This window comes from Camelus ferus, chromosome 17, assembly GCF_009834535.1.
Source record: "Camelus ferus isolate YT-003-E chromosome 17, BCGSAC_Cfer_1.0, whole genome shotgun sequence".
Classification (NCBI taxonomy): domain Eukaryota; kingdom Metazoa; phylum Chordata; class Mammalia; order Artiodactyla; family Camelidae; genus Camelus; species Camelus ferus.
In genome coordinates, this window is record NC_045712.1 from 18,977,392 (window position 1) to 19,002,633 (window position 25,242).

At 43.7% G+C, this 25,242-nt stretch overlaps 3 protein-coding genes and 1 long non-coding RNA gene across 8 annotated transcripts in view; 1 reads left to right on the forward strand and 3 right to left on the reverse strand.

The window, feature by feature from the left end:
- Nucleotides 1-744: 744 nt before the first annotated feature.
- HTD2 (hydroxyacyl-thioester dehydratase type 2) lies at nt 745-9,474 on the reverse strand. The gene is made up of 5 exons (XM_032458195.1): nt 9,377-9,474; nt 9,190-9,274; nt 6,933-7,009; nt 6,408-6,486; nt 745-5,792 (listed from the first exon to the last, which is right to left on the reverse strand). Exon 5 carries the CDS (start codon nt 5,615-5,617, stop codon nt 5,117-5,119), a length of 501 nt encoding a protein of 166 aa, XP_032314086.1. The 5' UTR covers nt 5,618-5,792; nt 6,408-6,486; nt 6,933-7,009; nt 9,190-9,274; nt 9,377-9,474; the 3' UTR covers nt 745-5,116.
- RPP14 (ribonuclease P/MRP subunit p14) lies at nt 5,172-12,122 on the reverse strand. Its single transcript, XM_014559377.2, has 6 exons — nt 11,837-12,122; nt 9,377-9,474; nt 9,190-9,274; nt 6,933-7,009; nt 6,408-6,486; nt 5,172-5,792 (listed from the first exon to the last, which is right to left on the reverse strand). The coding sequence occupies exons 2-6, from the start codon at nt 9,451-9,453 to the stop codon at nt 5,736-5,738; spliced, it is 375 nt and encodes a 124-aa protein (XP_014414863.1). The 5' UTR covers nt 9,454-9,474; nt 11,837-12,122; the 3' UTR covers nt 5,172-5,735.
- Nucleotides 12,123-12,224: 102 nt separating this feature from the next.
- LOC116657111 lies at nt 12,225-13,802 on the forward strand. 2 transcript variants are annotated; one of them, XR_004312096.1, is made up of 3 exons: nt 12,225-12,830; nt 13,027-13,164; nt 13,408-13,802. It is a non-coding gene; the product is annotated as an uncharacterized LOC116657111 (long non-coding RNA). The 2 variants fall into 2 exon arrangements; XR_004312097.1 differs by having other exon boundaries at nt 12,416-12,472.
- Nucleotides 13,803-17,695: 3,893 nt separating this feature from the next.
- The window catches only part of ABHD6 (abhydrolase domain containing 6, acylglycerol lipase), a 43,976-nt gene continuing 36,429 nt past the window's right edge, over nt 17,696-25,242 (reverse strand). For all 4 annotated transcript variants that reach the window (XM_032458198.1, XM_014559396.2, XM_006184821.3 and 1 more), the window contains 3 exons: nt 24,673-24,727; nt 24,361-24,461; nt 17,696-18,809 (listed from right to left, as the gene is read on the reverse strand). In XM_032458198.1, the coding sequence (XP_032314089.1) occupies nt 18,633-18,809; nt 24,361-24,461; nt 24,673-24,727 (333 nt within the window). In that variant the 3' untranslated portion in view covers nt 17,696-18,632. The remainder of the gene's footprint in view (nt 18,810-24,360; nt 24,462-24,672; nt 24,728-25,242) is intronic.

The following is a 25,242-nucleotide window of genomic DNA, read 5'->3' on the forward strand; positions in this document are numbered from 1 at the left end:
AGAGAGCATCTAAAGGGTAGCCTCCCCAGATCTCAAGCTTAATGGGATTGTTGGGCAACTCCAAGTGACCAACTAACCATGATAGACTGACTTAGGGGCCAAAATTCAGTGGAGAAAGATGTGAAGAGGGAAACATGGAACTTCATGATTAAGTCCTAAAATAATCAGAATTCTTCCTGCATTCCATGTTTGCCCCACTGTGTTTAAAAGTAGCAGTCTATTAAAGCAAAATTATGTATCACTTAGGGACGATTCAATTTTTTACTTCCATTTCTTTAAGGCAAATGACTTGTTTCATTACAAGAATCACAGAAACCAAAAATCTGCTTTGATCATTTACTCCTATCATGTGGGCTGGCCAAGACTCTTCTCGCATCCTTCTGGTGGGAGTATAAATTGGTCCAACCTTTCCAAAAGGCATTTATGCATACAACAATTCACTTACTGAGTTACTTAACCATGTAATAGGCCTGGTACTAGCAACTGGGATTTGACAACACACATCAAGGGCTTTGAAAATATTCTCATGCAGTAATCCCGCCTCCAGGAGAGTATCCTAGTGAAATAATCAGAGATCAGTGCAAATATAGAGCACTCAAGGATAAATATCTAATAGGGGATTGGACAAATCATGGTACAATTATAAAAATAACATTTTGCAATGATTAAATATCACAGTACCAAATACTTAATGTTGGGAAATGCTCTTGATATAACAATAAGTAGAAAAAGGCAATATATGCATTTTATGATTCCCAAGTTTTTAAAATTTATTTATAGGAAAAACACCAGGAGAAAGCCCACAAAAATAGTGAGGGTCTGTAGGAAGTAGATTCATGATGCTTTCTATTTTTTTGTTTTTCTGCATTTTTCAAGATGTCACTAATGAAGGTATTTTACTTGTATGATTAGGAAAAAAATAATAGTATTACACAACTGAGTTGTAAAGGTCATCAAATGAGAAACTGTCATCTTCCTCACTATGGAAATGAAACTGAAAGTGCGAAATCAGATATTTGATGGAATGAAGCCAGAGACTCAATCAAGCCTTTCCCTGTTCTCCGGAAATTCTTGCCTGAAGCCTATCAGAATAAATACTATGGTGGGCCTTATAATTTCATCTTCTCAAATCAGTGCCCTGAGGATCCTGGACTTAACTGGATTCCCCTGATCCTATGGAGACCAGGCCCCAAATCCTATCAGAGTCTCAACATCCATTTGGCTTTTGAAGTGGCTCACACTGAAAGTGGGGAAACCTTCTGCAGTCCACAGCTGATCTCAATCAAATCAGCTTTGCTTCTAGTCTCAAGCTGGGTAAAGCAAATGAGGTCTGGAGTACCTCAGTTGTTGCCACATACACAAGTACTCAGGGCTGGCAGGGGAAAAAAATTCTTACTCTTGTATGTTGCCGAATGTTTAGATGGCCCACAGGTTGTTTATCTAACAACTTGACGTTTGGCCAGATTGACTGAAGATAATGAGTTCTAGCGGATGCTTCTAGACCTGGCAACTTCTCGACAAATCAAATCATAGCTTACAAAAACCTCAGCGTTTCCTAAGCCGCATTTTCTCCCAAAATGATTTTTTCTTTAACTATTCATGATCTGGGAAAAAAAAGAACAAAATTCAACTTATATTTGATCATTTTTACTTCCCTTACATGTTGATGTTTTCCATCACAGAGGAATTTTGCTCAGGGTTTATAAGGTCATATGAACTGTGGTCTAGCTAAGAGCCACCCTAGAAATTGATTGTGGTCTAGAAATTGACTATGGAGCTTCCTATTAATCCTGTTCTATTTATACAGTGTCAACATTTGTCTCGGGTTTTCTTATGATTTTGCTCCAAACCAAAATTTCTCTGAAGATGCTGAGAACTCTAGTCTCTGCTGTGTTTGTAATTTGAATGAAGAAAAGCCAAGAACAAAGGAAGTGAAACATCTGGGACCCTGGAGATACTCAAGTGCAGCCCAAGAGTAATTCCACAGCACTCACATTCTGCTCCAGTAGAGCCCCTTAATAAATCAGGTCAGCACATGAGGCATTCAGAGTGGCAAAGCTGCCCAGAGTGACTGTCAACCTTTGGTAGAGTATGTTTTAATATAAAAACTTAATAGATGTAATTTAATAGCAATTTTCTTTGGGAATAAATGGGTCTCTTAATCAACTCTAAGAACATAAAAGAAAAATGACTAATAATTCAGCACAAAATGAAAACCTGTGGTTACCTAAGAAGTACCAAGGTGCATTTAGTAGTTTCTTCTTTTTCTAGACGAATACACAAGATGAATGGTGGCTGTGGTGAGGCTCTCCCCCTGTTGCTACTTAAGATCTGCTGCAAAAGAAATGAGTGGCATTTCACCAATACGGAAATGTTTCTAATAGAATATAAAAATCTGTTAACCAATTTTCCAGTACATTAGGCTGAAATTGGCTTAAGATGGGTATATATTTCTATGGCAATCAAACATTTCATAAATTGCAGTCTTATAATGACCCATGTGGAAAGTGCTAGCACAATTTGGCCTGCTGTGTTAGTCAGTACTTTTGTACTCACTTCCACTTGTGACCCAGTACAGCCAAAGCCACTTCTCAGCTACCTGAGAGAGGATTTCCTAATTTGAGGGTCACTCACGCGTTCATTAGAAGAGTCATTCTTTCTGGCAACTTGTATAGAGCTCAAAATGGAAAAGCCAACCAGTTAGTTTTTGTTATAGCCGGCTTTAACAAAGTATGAGTGGTTTGAGAACCTTGGTGCTGAGTAAAAATAACAAGTCATCATTTATAGAGAAGTATCCCCAACTTCTTGCCTACTTCTCTGTTCCATGTATTGATTCACAAAGATCAAAGAAGACCATGACATCTTGGGAGCTTTAAAAAAATGGAAATGCTCATATTGAGAAGCTACTTTTAAGTTACACAGTATCAATCAGTTATCCGCCAGATCTGACACACACTTCTCTCCAAACCATACTTGGCTTGCACATAATTTTCCGTCTTTAGAATAACCGTATCAGTAATTCTGGTCTGAAGACAAATAATCACTGACTGTCAACTTAGAAAAAGTGTAGGTGATAGGTATGAGTGGAAGCCGTCAAGTAACAGTAAGTAGAACTGTAGCAGGGGATAAAATCTAGAACATTCTGAATATAAAAATAATTCTATAAAATGGTGGTTCCAAATACTTTAATACCACATAACAATATACTATCACAGAAACTAACAATACTCCAGTAAGACCCACAGGGTGACAGGAAAAAAGAAATGCTCTGCAGCCAGGCAGACCTGTTTGCACACTAGCTGTACAACCTTGGGCAAGTCACACAGCATCAGTCTGTCTCCTTGTCTATAAACTGGGAAGTTACTTAACATCACAAAATTGTTTCAAGGATTACAGTTAATGTAGAAAATTGGCTCATCATTGAAAAAAAAAATAGTAGCTTATAGTATTGATCATGTCACATTCCACTTGTGGACCCACTTCAGGACTGCTGCTAAGTCCCCAGACGAGTTCTGCAGCAGTAGCTAATTTTGGCTTCAAGTCCCTATTTTGTGCCTCAAGTTCCTCATTTTGCTTTTCAACGTCATATCGAATTTTTGGCATGTGTAGTGTTTCACTCACAAATACACCTTCTTCAGGTGGGTCTGAACCTGCACCTGCTGCCCATTCTGAAACTCATGATAATGGCATCCTTGCTTCTCACACTGATTTTGGTTTTTTCATCTCAACATCACAAACTAGAATATGGAACAATATTAAAGTTTAAAAATACTCACTTTATTTATATGCGTCCTGCCCTCTAGTGACTAGAATAATTCTTTCTAGTAATGTTTAACCAATCCCCTTAAGGTAAAATAAATAAATAAATAATCTACTTACTAATCCACCAACAGGAGGAAAAATCTTCCAGGAAATGTGGGTTGACGCAACCAATTATACTTGATTTTACCTTCCTGATCAAGCATCTGGCTGTGGTCAGAGCCACCATCTAAAGCCACAAAACACAGGCGGACCATATATATGTTCTATTACAGATTCTTGTCTTAAAAAGTGTTGGCTATGTTGGGGATGACCATTTAGTACTAATACATTAGGCACATTTCCTCTCTAATACCCCTTATCTCTTAAGAACTTGGTCACTGTGTTCCTTAAACATTTTATTACAATTTTTCTATAACAAGCATATATTATTTATATAAAGGGGGGAACCCTACAATATTTTCAAGAGAGAGAAAAAAAATCTGGATTACTAAAATAGAAACTTTGCATTCAAGAGCTATTCTAGGTTTAAAATACTGACAGAGATTAGCTGATATCCTGAAAGACTGGTCTATTATCTAACTTTTGGCCAGTTAGCTTCAAATCCAGGGAAACTTCTAAGCTCATTCACAGAAGAGAATGGGCAACAGTAGAATCTACTGTTTACAGGCCATGTCTTGTGCTTAACTAATTGTATCTGTCATCTCCACCCATCCTGTGTCGTAGGTGTTGTTATCCCTGTTTTATAATGAGACCAACGTAGCTGAGTCCATATCTGCACACAAGCCCTCCTCCAATAACAGGAAAACTATCTGAAGGGCAAGAGCCAGTGAAGGTGCAACAAGATGCCATCTTGGTGTAAACAGTAACAAATTGCAATAAACTCTGACCCAGAAAGTGCTGAAGAACAGAATCTAAGAACATTTACTGGTAAAAGATAAGTGTTCCAAGATGACCCAGCTTCTATCATTGCCTTCAGTAATTAAATGCCAGCTAGTTATAAATTCAGTGAGGAACTTATTCTACCCAGATATAGGTAGGTTTGTGTCATCCAAAATGCAAATCTAACTAGGTCTGAAATCCTAAAAGTAGAACCTTTAGCTATATGATAATCTTCCCAGTATTTTTTCAACTTTAAAACCCTAGGCAGATGACAAATATACTTAAGTCTGTGTGAAGCATAAGGCCATATTGTAATGTGGGCAACTGAACACCTCTCCACCTGCTCCTCTCCCCCAATATGGGCTTCTGGGTCTATGAGCCATTCCTTGGTGAAGAACAACAATCCCTGTTTTCCTCAGAGGCTCTTCAATAGCAGTAACACTGATGCCTGAACTTGCATCTTTTAAGACATATTTCAGGATTTGGGAGTTTCTGGGACCATAACTTTAACCCAGCCTTCCATAACAGTCTTTTTACTTTCTGGTACAAAACATGACACTGCAATAATAGCAACAAGCCGCTTCAGCCTTTTCACTTCCGCAGAAGCTAAAACAACTTCCCCAGTATATAAGGGCGCTGGAAAGTTAATTTCCTGGGAAAGAAATACACAGCCTGGCCCTGGCATTTTAGTACCCAGGAGAGCTGAAATAAGTCCGTTGATCAAAACTCCATGTACAATTGTCTTTCCAAACCTGGTGTGTTTTGCAAAATCTTCATCTAAATGCAAAGGATTGACATCCCCTGTTAATTCTGAGAAGGTAGCCACATCCCTCTGTGTGAAGGCCCTGCTGAGTTCAGCCCGGTCTCCAACTCTGATGTGCATGTGCTCTAAGTGCTGCCTGTTTGGCATTGACAGGCAGATTCTCCTCTGAAGCCTACCCCACCAGAGTCGATGGGTGGAAATTGCTGGGAGCATCTTCAGAGCCCTCAAATTTCATCAACAGGAGCTTTTAGGTTGCTTCAGTCTTCAAACATTATGCTGGCACCAAAAAGTACCTTTGAGAGTGAGGAATATTTCTGAAACTGAAGACTATTCAATTCAATACTAGTTCCCTACTATTACCAGATAATGCAAGGAGAAATGGAGAAACCTGTAAGAGAAAGAAAAAAGTTTAAGGCAATATCCGGAGAAAACTGCACTGGAACAGGGGGCAGTACAAAAACATGTGCAATTGTATAGGATAAGCCAAACTGATGCAGTAGCATTATAAAGAGCATCCTGAGAGGCAGGCTCGGATAAACACGTGGTCATGATAAGCTCAGAAAGAGCATTCCAATACATAAAGTACTAGGTATTAAGAAATACATGAAAAGTTAAGGCTTTTCCACAAGAGTTCCCAGTTTTATCCCAAAACTTCCTCCACGCTTCCTCTCATATTTTCGTAAGTAATGAAGTCCTGGGTTTTTCCCTCCCAGCTACATAATGTTAACCATACTATATTTATCCAAGTACAAAGATGGGACCCATATTAAAAAGTAGTTTGAAGTGGGGAGGATATAGCTCTAGTGGTAGAGCGTATGCTTAGCATGCATGAGGTCCTGGGTTCAATCCCCAGTACCTCCTCTAAAAATAAATAAATAAACCTAATTACTTCCCCCCTAAAAATAAAATAAAATAAGTAAATTCTTTTAAAATGTGTTTTTAAAAAAAGTAGTTTGATCTACCACTCAGACTCATCTGGAATATGTGAAGGGACTGTCTTTACCTGAATCACTCTGAAAGCACATTTCTTGCCTTTGTAGGATCCTAACAGGGTCAAAGAGCTCCACAATTTGACAAGACCACTACAGAGAGATCAAGAAAGCGTAAGTAAAGATGTGCCCCTGCAACATCTCCCTAGAACTTTTGTCCGTGATGGTCCAGAAAATACTTTCTACCAGAAAATCTATTTAAATGAGAAAACTTCAAAAGTAAGAGCATAGTATGTCATAGGCAGAGAATAAAATGAACCTCAATTAGAAAAGTTTCTAAAATACACACTTCTGAGTTTGCAGCCATGACTATCAATTGGGAAACACTACAGTTGTAAGCAAATCACAAGTTTGGCTTCTCTGAGTGTAAGATCCTGGTGGATGAATGTTCATTATCTCCCCAGTTTAAACTTCCAAAAGCTGCTCAAGAGTTCATGATGACACAATTCTTCTTATTCTTAGAAGAGGGTACTTTTGCTCTGTTTCTCCATCCGTCTCTCTGTTCTGTTAAACTAGAAATGTTCCACTGTCCGTCGTACCTGCTACATATTCTCAAGATGGCTGACAAGGTCTTCTCTTCGTAGGTCAGAATGTCCAGGGGTAGGGCCGCACCAACCTAAGTGTGGGAGAAGGCTATCAGCAGACTATCGTCACCATTACTCCTGAACTCTAAGAACTAACCCTGACAGTACTTTAACAGTGCTGGAGCAATGGGCCTGCTGTTTTACAGCTCCCTCTGCCTGGAAAGTTCTTCCTGGACCTCTTCCTATTGCTAATGCCTCTTCATCCTTCTCGAGCCTTCGTTTAAATTGCTCCTTTCCTGATCCCCAAGATGAAGCTCACTTGCTTGCTACGCTCTTTCATACAGAGGACCCACACACTTCCTCTTTCATAATACTCATCATTCTTGCCGTTAATTGTTGAACACGGTTTCCTACTAAAATAACCAAGACCATTAGTCCATGAGGCAGAAGTCATGTCTGTTTGTTTACAACTATACCCCAGGAACCAGCTGTTATACTTGACATATAGAAGGTGCATGGGTTTTTTTTTTTTTCTTACACTTTTTATTTTGAAAAATTAGAGTCACGTAAGTTTGCAAAGAAATGTACAGGAAAATTCCATGCACCCTTCACTCAGCCTCTCCCAACGGCAACATGTTGCATAACTATAGTACAATGTCAAAACCAGAAAACTGAAACTGATGAACTATTCAGACTTTGCCAGCTGTACATGCACGCCTATCTGATTACACGTGTACATGTGGAGCTCTGTGCAACATGACCACACTGGTAGTTTCACGTAACCGTTACCACAAACAGGATAAAGAGCTCCACTGCCACAAGGCTCTCTCCTTCTACCCCCTTACAGCCACACCCACTACCCCCTCATCCCCAAACCCAGGCAAACACTAATCTTTCTCTAGATTATACAATTATGATAATTATGTTATTTCAAGAGCATTATTTAAATGGAATCCTCCAGTATATTACCTTTTGGGATTGGCTTTTTCACTCCACATAATTCTCTGGAGATTTGGTCAATTTGTTATATGTGTCTATGCTTTGTTCCTTTTCATTATTGAGTATATTCCTGGTATGAATGGTACCACAGTCTGTTTAACACTTCACTCATTGAAGGACACCTGGCTTATTTCTATTTGGGGCTCTTACTGATGAAGTTGCTATGAACATTCTCGTACAAGTTCTTGTGAGGACCTAAGTTTACATTTCCCTGGGATAAATGCCCAGGTATGCAGTTGCTGGGCTGTATGGTAGTGTTTTTTTTTAAAGGAATCTGCCAAACTCTGTTCCAAAGTGGCTGTACCATTTTACATGCCCACCAGCAAAGTATGAGTGACCCAGCTTCTCTGCATCCTCACCAGCATTTAGTGTTAGTCACTGTTTTTCACTTCAGCCATTCTGCTAAGTGTGTAGTGAGGTCTCATTGTGTTTTTAATGTGCATTTCTCTAATGGCTGATGATGTGAAACATCTTTCTGTACATGTGCTTTGTTGCCAACTGTATACCCTTTTTAGTGAAATGTCCATTCACACATTTTGCCCATTTCCTAACTGGATTGTTTGGGGTTTTTGGGTTTTTTTTCATACTATTGAGCTTTAAGAGTTCTTTATATATTCTAGATATTAGTCCTTTGTCAGCTATGTGGTTTGCAAATATCTTCTTCTAGTCTGTAATTTATTTTTTCTTCCTCTTTACCAAGTCTTTTGCAGAGTAAAAGTTTTTAATTTTGATTTGTTTGACAGATTTTAATTTGACAGAAGATAAGAATCAGGAAATAATTTCCTGAGAATCATCTGTCTTTGTTCTCTCTCAAAACTCTACTTGTTTTCGAGTGAATGCTAGAACAGGACTACTCCCAGTGCTGGTCTGTGAGGAGGAGCTGCACCAGAATGGAAATCAACAATCTCAGTGAGCACACTGTTTAGCTCAGCTCAGTTTTCTTCACTGAAGACTTTCTCTAAAGGAACTGGCATGCTGATTTACATTCTGGTACAAGTCACAAACCCTTACAATGGGCAAAAAAAACCAGTGTGCAGGTTGCCAGTCTGGACCACACTTTTCAGTAGCCATATAATAAACACCTGTCTAACAAGTTCCTGGCCAACATGAAGGCATATTAAAACAAACCTACCCAAAACTCATCACTTCTGAAAGTCTGCTTCTGCAATTTCAAACACAGTTTTAAAGTTTTAAAATAATGTTTAGAAAAGTGTCCTTTCAGTATGTCTTACAAAGATCTTAGGAGACTTCAAACTACCAACTGATTCCATACCTCCCCAAACAGGTCCTTTAGGGCTGAAATAAGCAGCTGCTTGAATTGTGCAACATTCAGTTCAACCCCACGATCTTGAAATTCTCTGTGAGAAACATTAGGAAGAAAAAATGGGTTGTACTCAATTCTACGCTATTCAAATTCATTAAAAAGCAGTCAAAAGTAGAACTCAAGAGACTGAACTTACAGGCGGACTTTCATGTAGTGGTGCTCAGAGGGATTTTTGTAAACTATTCTTTCATATGTGGCAGCTGGGGCTGGCATCTTTTCCACTGCTGATCACACCTGCATAAGAGTCAAGAGGACTGGAAATTACCAAGATTCAAGCTGCTTTTTCACTTTTTTAATGAGAATCTGACCTGATTTTTTTTTTTTTTAAAGAATTCCTAGTATAAGAACTCATCTAATTCTGGTCAAACTGATATGCCCACACATACACAAAGGAAGTTTCTGTATTTTATACATACCAGACCACTGTACTCTTATTTAAATCCCAGCAAACATTTGCCCTGAGTACTCAGCTCTGTTGCTCAACATTTCACCTGCCTTAGATCATGTCTTCAAAATAATCTCATGAGATAAAGCTGTTAGTATCCCCATCTTTGAGGACATTGAGCCTCAGCAAAAATAGGTAACACCTGCCCAAATGCAGAGATTCCAACCACTCCTGGCCCCCTCGAGACCACTCTGGTATGATGCCTCTTATGAAAAAAAATAAATAAATAAACGCATAAAGCAGTCAAATCTGGGACCTGAAGACCCTCTTCTGGTTTACTCTCAGTCAACACAGAACATGAACAGGAGTATGAGAGGTGACGGTTCTGCTGTCCTCCCGCCATGTTCTCTCAGTCCGGGAGCCGGTTCTGCACAGGGCTATTTGGCAGCCTCGTGAAAGACTTAAGTCCAAACAGCAAAGGTCTTGAGAAGAGGAATTCTTGGAATGGGCACTTGAGCCACTTCTAACAGGTCTGGAACTTTCAAGAACTCAGAACATGCTGGTCCCCTTGTAGAGAATCCCCATCCTTGGCTCCACTCCCACCTCACTCTCACTCTGGATGGCTCCTAATCCTTCGAATTCTAGCTTAAAGTTCACCTCTTCCAGGAATATCACCTCTTCAGGGAGGCCTTTTCTGACACCCTGTTCTAAGTTAGGTTCCCCTGTAATGCAATCTCTTAATATTGTCTATTTATTTAATATCTAGTTTCCCCACTGAAAGTACCAGGAAACTGAGGCCCAACCAACGAAAGGGATGCTTCCAAGATCACAAAGCTATAGACCAGCATTCACAAAAACCTCTCTGGGTCCAACCACTCCCAGGTGATGATCTCAAGAGAAAATGAGAAGTCGGGGTCAATCAGCTACATCCAACTATCCATTCAACAAACACAAATACTGTGTCTGACACAGTTCAACAAACACTTTTTGAATACATGACTGATTGGATGGTGGTAGTGTGACACCTATACATTCAAGAGTATCTTTGGTTTCAGACCTGCAGCAATAGTTACCTGGGGCTTCTTTCCCAATCACTAGTCTCCCCTGACTAAAAGGGCAAGGAGAACACGACCCTCACTCATTTCATTCATTGCCTGGCACATGATAGGTGTTTATTAAGTGTTACTGACTACCTTGGTGGAGCTGGCTGCCTGAGGGAGACAGGGAGGGGAATTGGACCTGGGACTTAAATGCCAGTAACAGCGAAGACTTAAGGAGTATTCTGGAAACGGATAGCGGTGATAGTTGTACAACAATGTGAATATACTTACTGCTTAATACTTACTGGTAAATGTTATGTTTATTTTACAAAAAAAAAAAAAAGGCTTAAGGAACAAGTGTTTATTGGGCAGTCACCCGTTGACAGGCCTAAGCCTCGGGTAAGTGACAGCACTGCCTCCTCTACAGGTTGTCCTGAGCCTAAAGGACATGATGCCTGGGAAGCCCTGCCTATGGCCTGGCACATTCACCTGGCTCACCACGGAAATGTGAACACTTCTATAGTAGCTGTCATCATCATCTTTGAAGTCAGACTTTTTGATGGCTGCAGGGATGCTCATTACCTGATCTATTAAAAGTACGTGTCCCTGCTTCCCTCCCCAATATAGTCTCTGCAACAGCCAGAATGACCCTACTAAAACCTAGTCAAGTCACATCATTCCTCTGCTCAAAACCTTGCACAGGTTCCACTTTCAGTCAGAGTAAAGCCAAAAATCTTTCCGCATGCTGGAGATACTCTTCCTCCAGAGAGCCACATGGCTCATTCCCTTGCTTCCTTCATGGCTCTGCTTACCGTCACCCTTCGATTTGTCCCACTGGCATTTCTATCTAACATCACCCCCCACCTCTGCTAGACTTTTTCCGAGTACACTCACCACTTCCTAACAAAACTATGAAATTCACTTAGTCTTTGAACTCCCCTCACACTCCAGCGGACTGTACATTCCACAAGAAACAGGGATCTGTCTTGTTCACTGCTATTTCCCCAAAATCTAAAACAGTGCATCGTATACAGCAGACATTCAATACATAATTCTGGGACGAAACCAATGATTTTTTAAAAATAAAAAAACCCAAAAACCCGAACCCCTACTGTTGGGCACTTGTTTTCGACATTTTTCGACTAAAATCCGCCATTGAGTTCGTGCCCACCTGGGGCTGGACGCATGCGCTTTGCACATGTGGTCCCGCTCGGTCCTGTCAGCCGCCCTTAGCGCTCGCGGACGCACCGTTGAGACGCCTGTAAGAGCCTCAAAGTATAGAGGTAAGTGAAAAGAGCAAGCGGGGGTAGTAGGCAGTAGGGGACGTTCGCGGCCGAGCCTCGTCTCCTGCTCGCGGTGTCCGCAGCCAGAGCTAAAGGTACCTCACACGTCTCCCCGCTGCCCGCCGTCGCTCCCGCATTGCGCATGCGCCCTGGCACGCGCGTCCACGAGTCACCAGCACGGCCAACTGAACCCACTCCCGAAGAACGGCCGCTCTGCTATGGGCTTCCGCCTACCTGCTCTCCGTTGGATAGCCTGACGCCTCCCTGATTCCTATTCAAAGCTTGGCGCGCCCTCCAGTGGCCGAAGATTGGATCCGGGAACTCCGGGATATTTATGTTTGGCCTCTGTCTACCCCGGCCCCGGATGCGTGAGGTCTAGGGCGGAAATGACGTCACCGCGCAGGGTTCTCGTCAGGACCCAGCCTTGACTCTGAATCTGAGATTCGTCATGCTTAGCGCCCTCTCGTGGCCACTCTGCAGAAAGCCAGATTTAGTAAACAAAAGTGCAGATTGCCTAGTTAAATGTGAGTTTCAGATAATGAATGAGATATCCTTATACGAAAAAGGGATTCAATTTTGCTAGGCATCCTGTATTTTATCTAGCACCTAGGAGGTGCGAGTAAGAGAATGGGGCACAATCTCTCAGGCATCTCCAGTTATCTGAGGGCGGTGTTCTGAAGGGAAGCTCTGGTGCTCTGGATGATTGTGAGCCCTCTGCAGCTAAGAATCACAGCAGGCAGTGGTTGCGTGCAGCAGCCAGTAACCTGGGAAACACATCAGCAGCGCCCACTACAGGCAGGGACTATGGGGGCAGCTCATCAGTCATAGTGAAAAAGAAGGTCCTGCCCAGACATTTAAGTCCAAACCGTCGCCATCAGGCAGGTGAGCAGCAGGACAGCCTGGTCCCCAGCCATTTCTGAAATATATTTAAATGATGGAGAAGTAAAGTGACCTTAGAAACCTGTCCCGTAAAGAAAAGTCCCAGGACTCCGGGAAGGGAGAATTTGGGGAGGGATAACCACCCTGTGATTAAGCAGCCTACTGCTGGAGAGGCTCAAGATTCTTTCTTAAAATTCAGAGATCCTCTCCCAGGGATTTGTGGTTTCCCTACAAAGAGGAGTTCACACCTCCCCGACCCCCAGTTTCTTTGAAGGATTCTGCATCAGCATTACAGGAACCTGAGAGACTGTGGATTCTGACCTGCAAGAGCCTCAAGGTAAGTGAAAAGAGCAAGTGGGGGCAGTAGGCAACAGTAATGACCAGCATGACCCCACAAACCAATGTAGGGTCTTCTCTGTTTATACGTATGGAGCATAACATAAGCTGCTCCTTGTTGAGCAGCACAGATTTTAAAACTTATATACATTTTCTTTATCTGCTGACCTGGACATGTCTTAGTGTTATAGATAATGACTAGCTAACTAGGAGGGAGTTAATTTTGCTTGTTTCAAAATTCCAGGGGCTGGCCTTCAGGAGGTGGAAGCAGACCGACCTTGGAGTAAAAGAGTGATTACACATAAAGCCATCGAGATGATGCTGACCAGACCATCACACGATCAGTCTTGAGATGATTACTGGAGTTGACTGTGTTGTTCTACACGTAGCTTCCCTGCTTGTGCACCCCTGAAACTCCCCTTTAAAACCTTTGTCCTCTAAGCAGCAACTAGGAGATGGTCTCGGACATTAGTCCACCATTTTCCCAGGTTGCTGGCATCCTGAGTAAAGCAACTTTTCCTTTTCACTAACATTTGTCTCTTGAGTTTTGGCCTTTCGAGTGGTGAGAAGCCAAACGGGTTTGGTAGTGGCCTCATCCAGTTACACATACGTACGTACGTATGTATGTATGTATGTGTGCACACACACACGTATGTATGTCCGTATAATCCCTAGAAGGGTTCCAAGTGCACTGATGGAAGAAGGGTGGAGCTGTGGGGAGGGTGTAGGAGACGCTCACATTGTTTTAGCATTCGTTTTGTTTATTTTCGGGACAGGGCGTCATTTTTGTAACACTGATAATTGTTCAATAAAATTCAGGACCTGCCCCTTATGGGCACAAGAGGGAGCCCTAGACCACAGCACCTGCATGCCTCTCCTTTCACCTTGGAAGAACAGACTCTTCCTCAAAGTCACCTCCCACTCCACCCACCAAGGCAGGAGAAAGGGAGCAGGGAATGAAGGCTTGCTGTCCTTTCTCTACAATCCTGAAATCTAAGAAAAATCCAGAAACCAAATCTTTCTTTGCCTGGTGCAATGCTTAATCTGAACTGAGGTGAAGCTTTTTGTAGCTTTTGTCCCAGTTGCTGTGGAGATGCACAGTGTACAGCAGAAATGTGAATGCATTTGATCAAAGGTGGCCGCAGACCCCACTGGGAGTGTTGCACAATCTGAACATTTCCGAATTCAGCATCACATCTGGCTCTGTGAGATGTGGCAAGGGATTGTACACCTACACTCACATTAACAGCTGCCCTTCAGTGACAGTTACACAGTTACAGCCAGCTTTGACCTTTGGTCATTGGGATAGTTACCTTAGTGCCACTTTCTGCCCCTAATCCTTCCTTCTCCTCTCATCCCCTGCTGGAGCTTGGCAGCCTCCTAGGTGTGCCCTGAGGGTCCTAGTCATTGCCTTAAGAGTTTAAGAGACCAAAGATCCAGAAATCATGGAAAGTTTTCTCCAGGAGCCAAGGGAGAGGGACTGTCCAGTTGCTAGAAGGATGTCTTCTCCCTTTCACTGACTAGGCTACTAGTTACACACGACCCTCATCCCATCACAGGCACTGGCAACTCCAGGCCCATATGCTGGTGATTTCCAGCCGAGAGAGCAGCAACGCTGGGCCCCAGGGCACCTGTGGACACCAGGACAGCAGTCCCGGCACAGTCGCCCCCTGGCCTACCTACCTACCCATCGCAGGTAGTTTGAGGACATTTCCACTGCCACATCTGTGACCACTCCCACCCTTTTTTGCCTCCTTTCAGGCAATGGACGGGTTGTATGGACATCATCCAACTTGGGAGGGATGATGGAGAGGGAGAAGTGACTGATGGGCAAGGCCCAGGCTGAATGGGTAAAGGAGTGATGTTGGAAGACGACAGATGAAGGATTAGAAGAGTCATGATTCTAACTGTTAGGGTTGAGTGCATCTGTGTGTGGCTGTGTGCGTGGGCGATGGAGACGGATATGAGGCAAATAAAGTAATGAAACAGAGAGGAGGAGTGGGGGAGGAGAGAGAGACTAAGTTAAAAAAAATGCTCCCAAACCTGGCCAAAGAGTATTTCAGCAAACATTTCTGAAACAGATACAATAAACTGCCACTTTTAATAAGAGACCACTTGGTCTAGCACTGTTACTGAACCCCAGTTCATGTGCCTGACTCAGTGAGCCAAACTGAAATCAGTCAGCTTGGAGCAGAGAAAGGTTTACTGCAGGGTCAAACAAGGAGAACCGGTGACTCATTCAAAAGACCGGAACTCTTCAAAGGCTTTCAGGGAATAGTTTTTAAAGGCAACATTTGGAATGAGGGCTGCAGGGTGCATGGCCTTCTTCCAGTTGGTTGGTGGTGAGGTAGCACGGTGGTGTTTCAGGAAACTTAATCAACAACCTTCAGGTCCCAAACAGTCTGGGGTCTAGTGCTTTTGCGTAGCATTTGGTCACCATCCCCCACCTGGGTGGGGGGGTCTCAGTTCCAGCAGAGCAACTCAAAGATGCGCATCAGATTGTTATCTCTACCCCCTGAGAAGGAACTAGGACTCTATCTTATCACTGAACTATTGTTTCCTGACTGCTTTCCCTTTATTTCGGCATTCCCTCACTTTGTTAATGAGTGACTGCTTGAATTTGCTCTTTGGAATGCAGGGAAGGCCTAGAAGACTAAAGACTTTTTCTACAAACAAGAAGTGGGGGACACAGAAAGGCTTTTATACCCGGGGGGGGGGTCCCCCCGGAAGAGCCCTGCTCAGTCTCAGTACAGGAAGCCTCTGGGTGTTAAAATGTGCACCCATCATTTTAGAATCATGTTAATTAACTACCCAATCCATGATGGTCCTGAGATCAACACCCAGGACTTGGAAAGTAAATAAGGAGGTCTAAACATTTATGTTTAACTAAAACCTAAAATTTGTCTGAAGGCAGCAGGAAAGCACTGGCTGGTAAGAAGTCCAGGGCCTGGACCTTGCCCTTCAAAGGGCACCTGCACTGACACCACGCAGGGCCTCCCGGACGCTTCAGCAACAAGTAAGGTTCTCAGGGATGGGGAAACTCAGGGGATCAAACTGAAGAGTGATTTACACACACCGGCAGCACCATCCAACGGATACGTGTCTTGCATCAGTCATTCCTGGTGTCCCCTCTGCCCAGAACAAGAAGCCCAGACTAATGGCAGATCGAGTTCTAAACACTGCTGGTCCCTCAGCTTCTTCCACATCTGCTTGGAGGGTCCCTCCTCAGCAGCCCTGATGAGCCGGCTCCAGGCAAGAGCCCACGTGATGCCTGGGGCTTTCCATTATTTCAGAAGCTTCAGGCAGCCTTCCAAGGGGAGCTGGGACAGTGACCCCTTTCTTCTTTCTAAGGCTGTCGTTAAAGGCACACTTTACAGAACCCAGCGGGCTGTGGCACGGGGGCCAGTCAGCTGGCAGTCACCTCTTCATAATCACAAAGGCGGGAAGCGGGGCGCAAGGAGGAGCTGTGCTTTTCGGCTTTCGAGTCTTGCTAGCACTGCGGGAGCAGAACTGCAGGGCCAAGAGAGGGCTGTGAAAACACCCCTGGCAGGTTTGTCAGAACTGACTCTTTCATGTGCTCTGCTCACGACTTCCAGTGGCAGTGGAGGAGGCGGGAGCCGCGTCCTGCTGCAGACCAGCGCACTGCCCTTCCAGGCGGGAGGGACAGCACACGCCCCCGTCTGCATGACCCCGCTGAGGGTGCAGTGCCACGGCAGGTGATCCTTAGTCCAACCCAGGGCATAACTCCCATACCTAATAGGGTTACACACCTGAGATGCTACTGATCCCAAGTCTCGGGCTTCTTCTGTGACCCTGAGGAAACTAATGCCCAACCCCCATCAGAACCGACCCCTCCTAGCAGCTCACTAAACTCAGAATTCCTGGTGGATATGGGAGATTGGAACAAGCAACATGTCTAATATCTACTTCCTTTTCGACTTCACTGATTTTTTTTGCTCTCACTTGTATTACTTCCTTCTAATGTTTCCTAGGTTTGATTTACTTTTCTTCCCCCCTAGCTTCTTAAGACAGAAGCTTAAATTATCTATTTTCAGCCTTTTTTCTTTTCTAATATGTGTAATTTGGCCTAGAAATTTCCCTCCGAGTGCTGCTCCAGCTGCATCTCACAAGTTTGACGTCGCATTTTCCTATCTTCTTGTTTTCAAGATCTGTATTCTGCTTTTCCTTGATAAATAAAAACATTCAGACCAAGTCCCGAATTCCAGCATAAACCACAAAGTTCACCTCACTTTGAAACAGTGAGTCTCCTGGGGAGCTTAGGTTTCTAAATGCCACAGAGAAGGTCAAAATGAAGTCTGATGACGTCCTGCCTTTTGTTTTTGATACATAATTTCAATTGAACAAAAATTCATGATTTCTGAAAATGAAACTCGTAACTCATGCAAGCAAGGTCTTCTAATGCCTACAGACCAAGCCTTACTTTAAAAATACATTTTAAAGTTAAGAGACAGTCTTCCAGTGCTGCGCGTCACTAAGAGCTCTAGAAAGAGAACCCACTTGCATACCGCCAATCTAGACTGATTGAATTTATTTCATGTCATTGTGGTCACTTTTACAGCTGTTTAGACTTATTTTCAATCACATTATTGTCCACAGAATTCACAGAATTCATTAACAAGCTAATATTGTACGTCCAAGGGTTTTCAGTAGCTCAGCAAGATAGAAAAGAGGCCCACGAGGTGCTTGTGAGTGGAACTCGAGTCTGACTATTTAGATAGATGTCTACAACGTTATTGCTTTATTAGTCCTGTTTTTAAAGATAATAAATTATCCCAGGAACCCCCCCCACCAATGTTCTTCCTCCTGCAGCTTTCGGGGTTCACTTGCAACATATCTGACACGAGGGTGCCAATCAAGTCACCCACCTGTGCTTCCCGCAGCCCCGAGCTGGCTGAGGCAGCACATGCCCTTCTGCGTGTGTAAGTATTTCCTACAGGCTGCCATGCTCCTCCCTGGTTTTGCAGCTGATGCACTTCCTTCATGTGTGGGACTCTAAGTAAAACTTAAATTAGAGATAAACAAGAGGGGCTTGGTGAATGGGGACTAATGCTCCTAAAACAGCCACGGACCATGCAGGGGAGAGTGTCTAAAGCGACAGAAATACCTCGAGTCTCAGTCTGTAAGGAGCATCTCAGAGAAAATGTCCTCAGTGGTTGTGATCCGGGGTGGGCACTTAGCGACGTGAACCTGAGGACTTCTGGGTAGATTTCATGGATGGGTTTTCTTATTTTGTTCCACATGAGTTTGCATTTTGCAAAAAACATCTTGGAGCGCTCCTCGTGGCCCTTGAAGCTCTGTGGATCTGTAGAGACTGGGGCCGGGGCACTGGCTTCCTCAGGTGGCTGCTCCCACCACGTTTGGGGCAGGATCCCTGAGAAGTGGTGGCCACGTCAGATTTGGGAGACAGGAGTGGATGCTGGGTGCAGAGCGCAGGCTGCCGTCAGGGCCTCAGTCCAGCTTCTTGTTGTTGTCTGTGTTGTGCACAGAAGCTAAGAAGTCGACGAGGAGCTTGGCTGTCTTCCTGGGTCTCTCCATCACCACCGAGTGCCCACAGTTTTCCAGGAGTTCCACCTGGCAGTTGGCGATTGACTTTGCCAACATGTCTGCCCCAGACACATCAAGCACCTGCAGGACAGGAGAGGAAACTAGATGGAGAAGATTCAGATGCCTATGTGCACTCCATGGACAGAGCTTCCATCCAGGCCTGGCTGGGGTGATTTTTAGGACTAAGTCGCTTCAGCGTTGGGCCTTGTTGCCCTCTGATGGGAGCGACCACTTGCCTCGTGTTTTGTGTGTGTGTGTGTATTTTTATTGAAGTGTAGTCAGTTTACAATGTTGTGTCAGTTTCTGGTGTACAGCACAATGCTTCAGTCATACATGAACATACATATATTCATTTTCATATTTTTTTCACCATAAGTTACTACAAGATATTGAATATAGTTCCCTATGCTATAAAGTATGAACTTATTGTTTATCTATTTTATATATATATATTAGCTAGTATCTGGAAACCTCAAACTCCCAATTTATCCCCCCTACACCATAAGCATAAATTTGTTTTCTTTGGCTGTGAGTCTGTTTCTGTTTTGTAAATAAGTTTGTCTTAGCTTCCATATATAAGTGATATGATACGGTATTTTTCTTTCTCTTTCTGGCTTACTTCACTTAGAATGACAATCTCCAGGTCCATCCATGTTGCTGCAAATGGCATTATTTTGTTCTTTTTTATGGCTGAGTTGTATTCCATTGTATAAATACACCACAACGTCTTTATCCAGTCACCTGTCAATGGACATTTAGGTTGTTTCCGTGTCTTGGCTACTGTACATAGTGCTGCTAAGGACATCGGGGGTGGGGGGCATGTATCTTTTTAAGGTACAAATTAAGGTCAAATGCCTCATGTTTTATTCTGCAACTTGGTGTCAGAAGTTGTGTTGCTGCCCGCATTACTGAGGTAGAAATACAGTCCCTGCCCTGAGGAGGTCCTGGTCTTGGGGGAAGCCAGAGAGAAATGCACTGCGTTGTGGCAAGGGCTCTGATGGGGGAGGATCATGGGAGCTGAGAAACCACAGGGGAGAGGAATTCATGAAAGAGGGAGCAGCACGAGGGTGACAAGTCATGGCCATGGGGACAGTGGGTGGCTCAGTCCTGTGTGAGTGGGGAAGGGCTCCTGTCCTCCAATGTTGGGGAGTCAGCATTTTAAAGAACAGAATTAATGCCAAAAGATCCATGATGAACAAAATACCAAAATTATAAATAAAGACAGAATCTGACCCTGCACAGAACACACCTCGCCCTAGCCCCAGCTCTGCCATGCATTACAGTGGTCGGTGCTGGAGGGCAGGGATCCTAAATGTCCTGGTCCCTGCTGTATCCTCAGAGCCTGAGATAGTACCAGGCACATACTAGGCGCTCAGTAGAAATCTGTTAGCTGACTTAAATGTATAGGCAGGCAGTTGGTGGGTCTGTCCCTTTGCTAGTTTGCTCATTCACTTTCCTGTTTGTTCCCTCACTCACCATGTACTCTGAGTCTCCAACATACCCGGCACTGTGCTCGCAGGGGGAAGGGACATTCAGTAATAGACCTTGCGTATTTCCAGAAGGCCCTCCCACTCTGGTGGACTAAATACAGAGGAGAAAAACTTGAACTAAAGTGCAGAAATGCTCTTAGGAAGGGCTGTCAGGTTCAGTTGTACAGGCTGTCTCCTGCCCAGTTCCAGGGGGAATCATTTATATAAACGATAATGCACATGGTTCCCCCCTTGAAGCCTTGAAAGTCCAAAGAATAAGGAGGCTGAATTCAGCCTGGCAGGGGTAGGTCTGTGACACCAAATGCTGATGACAGAGGAGGAAAGAGTCAGATCGCTTGGGAAGAAAAGACCATGAAATAAAGGGCCCCCAAAGCCGCTGCTATGTGGACTCTGCCCTGAGAATGGTCCGTTGAACACATACGGTATCTGATCATATTTGTTGTAAGCCCAGGGAGTGTCAGGCTTTTTTTTCTGGATCAAAATGGACTTCAGAGTCCTGGAGGAAATTTGGGACTACAGGACCATGGGCAGAGGCCAGCTATCAGAGTCAAAGGATATGAGCAATAAGTTATTATTTATTTTTTGATACCCGGAGAAAGATGACCTTCATACCTATTATCTCACTTGAATCTCACAATAACCACAGCAGTAAAAGAGAGACCTGGGATCTGGATCAGATGAGTGACCTGCACACGGTCACAGGCTGATAAATGGCAGAGGCAGGGGTGGAACCCAGACTTTCAGACTCCAAAGCCAGTGATCTCGTTTCTGCAGTGTCTCCACAGAACGATGGGATCTCATCTCTCCCTGTTGGTCCCTGAGAGGCTGCAGTCACCTTTGGGATTTTTAGAAGGAAGAAAGGCCTTCACTGTTCTGACTGATTTCTGACTGAATGACTCCCTGCTGGCCCAGCCAGGGTCCCGCTTCTCTGCTCAGGCGTACACAAAGCTGCTTTCAGTCCCCTGGCTGCCGCAGAAGGAGCACGTGAGGCCGCCCTGCTCTGGATGCCCTCATTCCCGCGCTGCGCAACCTCAGCCACACCTGGCTGGTCTGAGAGAGCTGCAGTCCGACACCATCATCCCCTCCTCCCCCGGTGTCCTGGGCTTGGCCTCTCCCCAGGTCTCCCCTCCTGGGCTACCCCCCACAGCCATGGGCCTCTGTGGCTCAGCCTGACTTCCTGCCTGTGCTTTCGTCACACCTACAGTGGGGATGTGCAGCCTGCCCAGTGCTCACAATGGGGGCTCCACAGAGAAGCTATCTCAACAGAAGGGAAAGCTTTGCTCTAATCTCCTTTCTCACAACAGTCAATAGCGTAGGACTCCTGGGTACCCTTCAACAGATGTTAATTCTGTCTGCCTGTGGGTCTTATAAAGGCTCCAATTCTCACTACCTTCTCTTGTTTTAAATATCCCAAGAACTTTTAGTAAGATATGATTTCTAAAGAATAGTTGCAAACAAAAAAAGGAGCTTCTGGGGTATAAATCAGTATCTCTTTGGAGGGTTTATTATGGCTTGATTGTGTCCCCTCAAATTCATATGTTGAAGTCCTAAACCCCAAATACCTCAAAATGTGACTTTATTTGGAAATCGGGTCGTGGCAGATGTAGTTAAGATGAGGCCACACTGAAGCAGGGTGGGCCCTAATCCAGTATGACTGGCATGTTACAAAAAATTAAATTTAAACACAGAGACACACAGGCACAGGGAGAAGGCCGTGTGAAGATGAAGGCAGAGATCACAGTGATGCATCTAAACACCAGGGAACACCAGCAACAGCCAGCAAACTACCGGAAGCTGGGAGGCAGGGAGGGAGCACACGCTCCTTCAGAGCTCCCAGAAGGAACCAACCTCTGATGCCTTGATCTCAAACTTCCAGCCTCCAGAACTGTGAGACAATCAATTTCTGTTGTTTAAGCCATCCACTTTGTGGTACTTGGTTACAGTAGCCCTCGTAAACTTACACAGAGCCATCTGACAAAGTCTATTAAAATTTAAAAATGTGCATAGCCTATGACCTACTGACTCCACATCTAAGGACTGCTCTAACACTGCACGGACACACGTGTATAGTGATGTTCACTGAGGTGTTGATAGCAGAAACCTGAAAACGACCTCAGTGACCATCAGTAGGGCACTGGTTAAATACGTTATGGTAGAATCATATACGGGAGTATTATGCAGCTTTCAAAAAGAACGTGGAATTTTGTTGTGGGCAAGAATCATTCATGAATGGTAAACCCAGAGGGGAATATTTGATTAGGAGCAGGTTATCTGCACAAAGTATCTCCCTGCAGACTGGTTACTAGTCGCAAGGGGAGAAATAATTACTCTTCAACGAAGAAATCAGACATCCTGACCAGGCAACCAAAATTAACATCACTGAGGGGCAGAAAGACATTGTGCCCCTGAGAATGGGATGTCTTATCACTCAGGAGATATTCTGGCCAGGGATATACAACCTGGATTTTATCATGAGGAAACAGCAGACAAACTCAAATTGAGGAACACTTTGTAAAACAACTGGCCCGCACTCTTCAAATATCTCAGTGTCATGAAAGACAAAGGCAGACTGAGGGGATCATTTCACACTCCTTTAAAGGAGACTAAAGAGGCATGACATGTAGAATGTGCTCTTGAATTAGGTCCTGGTTCAGGGAGTAAGAGGAGGAGAGGACTTTATGTAGGACATTACTGAAACAGTGGATGAATTTGGAACATGGAGTAGATTAGATAAAAGCATTGCATCAACGTTAAATTTCCTAAATGTGGTATCATACTGTGATTATGTGAGGGAATATTATTGTTTGCAGTAAATACACCCTGAAGTATTGGGGGTAAAGGAGCAGAATGTGAGTAACCTACTCTAAGTGGTCCAAAAATATGTATTTCTAGATCTATCTAGATGAGGATGATGAAACAATGTGGCAAATGTTGAAAAATTGGTAAAAATAAGATGTGGTACATACATACCAGAGAATGACACAAGACACTCAGCAATGAAAAAGAATAAACTGTTGGTATATGCAACATGGATGAACCTCAAAGACATTATGCTTCCATGAAAGAAGCCAGATGCGAAAGACTATATGTTATATGATACCATTCTATGAAAATTCTAGAAAACTATATATTCTAGGCAAAACCACAGAAAAAGAAAACAGATCAGTGGTTGCATGGGGCTGGGGTGGGAATGGAGATTAACTGCAGATGGGCAGGAGGGAACTCTGGGGGGTGACAGAAGTGCTCTACAATTGGGTTGTGGTGGATGCACAACGAGGTCAATCTGACGGCGTGTAAGGTGTATTTCAATAAAGCAGGTAAAATTGATGACATTAGGTAAAACAGATACAGGAGTACTCTGTACTATTTTTACAATTCTTCTGTAGTTTGAGATTATTTCAAAATAAAATATTTCAAAATACAGAATGAGTAGATCCATATGGGCCAATATGAAATGATTTCCAAGGTATATTTTTCTTATACATATGAAACAAAGTGCAAAGCAGTATACATAGTATGTTTGAAAAGTTTTTAGACATATTGATATGTGCTTGGAATAGGAGTAGGCAAACAGCAACCCTCACCTGCTTTGCAGCTTTGTGAACCAGTGTTCCCCAGGACCCTGTCATTTGTCTGGAACTGCCTGCAGCTGCTTTTGCTCCACAGCAGCAGAGCTGAGTAGTTGTGAGAGATCATATCACCCACAGAGTCGCAGAAATTTACATCTAGCCTGTTACAGAAAACTTCTGCCAACCCCTGTCTTAGAAAATTTAAGAAACACACACAAGACAGAAATTGTCTCGAAGAAATGGGGGCTGGGATCTGAGATATAAAAGAGACCAAGTTTTCATTATAAACCTTTTTGTAGTCTTTGAAGTTTTTTGTACCAAGTGACTATATGGCTTTGAGAAAAATAACATGCAGAGATGATTTTAAATTGTCTTACATTTTAAAAGGTCAACGTCATTGCTCTCACCTCAAAGAATGATGCTTCCCGTGAACACTGGTACCTGACCGAGGTGTGCTCCACCTCTTCTTGGTATCAGAAACCAGCCAGCCAGGTGCCCTTTATAAATGACCACTGGCCTTTCCTCCGAGGCTGCTGTCACGGGCACAGGTGGCCCCAGAGACACGCTACATACCTGGTCTTGTTTACCCCAGATGATCTGCGTCGGAACCTTGATCTTGTCCATGTTCTGATGGAGGGAGTATCTCGACTTCTCGTTGACGATTTCCAAAAACACTTTTCAGGGAAGGAAAACAAAGTGAGCGCGTGCTGGGCTGGGCTGTGGACACCACCGTAGAGAACAGAGAATATCTGAGTCTAAGCCATCGCTTCTCTCTTGAGGGGCCTCAGAAAACTATCAAAGTCTCAGAAATGTTAGGCGTAAGAGCCAGCCACCCATAAAGCTTCACTCGCCACAAGCTCGAAAGCTTAACTCAGGACTACTTACACTTTCGGTAGAAGTTGTTATGAGGGATGCGGACGTCGACCAGGCCTTGCAGGATCTAAGGATAAACAACCCAAAGTCAGAAGGCAGATTTGCTTCCTCAGGCCTTGCATGGCTCTGGGACCATGAAGGAAGTGAAGCCCAGCATTTACAGCACTGTCAAGGTTTGTAGGGCCTGGCCCTCCACGTTCCCACGACGCAGTGTGCAACGTAACTGGGAGTTAGGATCGTATGGAGCTTTTTTCTAATTAGGAAGGAACATAGATAATACTGTGACGCCAAAGGTCCCCTGCGGCATGTCAAATACACACGATATGGCCTGATGGCCACTTTACCTTGAGAAATTCTCTGCTTAGCCTGAGACACAATCAGGATGGTAATAATATCAAGCAATTATTCAGTAATATCCAATGTGGAATAAGGTCTATTAAAAAAAATTTAACTGTTGGGGATGATGAGCCTCTGAAACAATGAAGAAATAAACTATTGGGGAAATTCTAGGGAGGCCAGCCAATGTCCTGTGCTTATTATGTGACATTGTCCTGGCCCTCCCTGCTATGTGCGGGCTGTGAG

What these genes read in the sequence shown, in the direction of transcription:
- HTD2 (XM_032458195.1), bottom strand. Translation starts at nt 5,617, where the DNA reads ATGCTCCCAGCAATTTCCACCCATCGACTCTGGTGGGGTAGGCTTCAG.
- RPP14 (XM_014559377.2), bottom strand. Translation starts at nt 9,453, where the DNA reads ATGCCAGCCCCAGCTGCCACATATGAAAGAATAGTTTACAAAAATCCC. An exon ending in ATCTTGAGAATATGTAGCAG is followed by an intron (nt 6,487 to 6,932) that starts GTACGACGGACA and finishes ATCTCTCTGTAG; the next exon opens with TGGTCTTGTCAAATTGTGGA. An exon ending in GTGCTTTCAGAGTGATTCAG is followed by an intron (nt 5,793 to 6,407) that starts GTAAAGACAGTC and finishes TTTCTCTTACAG; the next exon opens with GTTTCTCCATTTCTCCTTGC.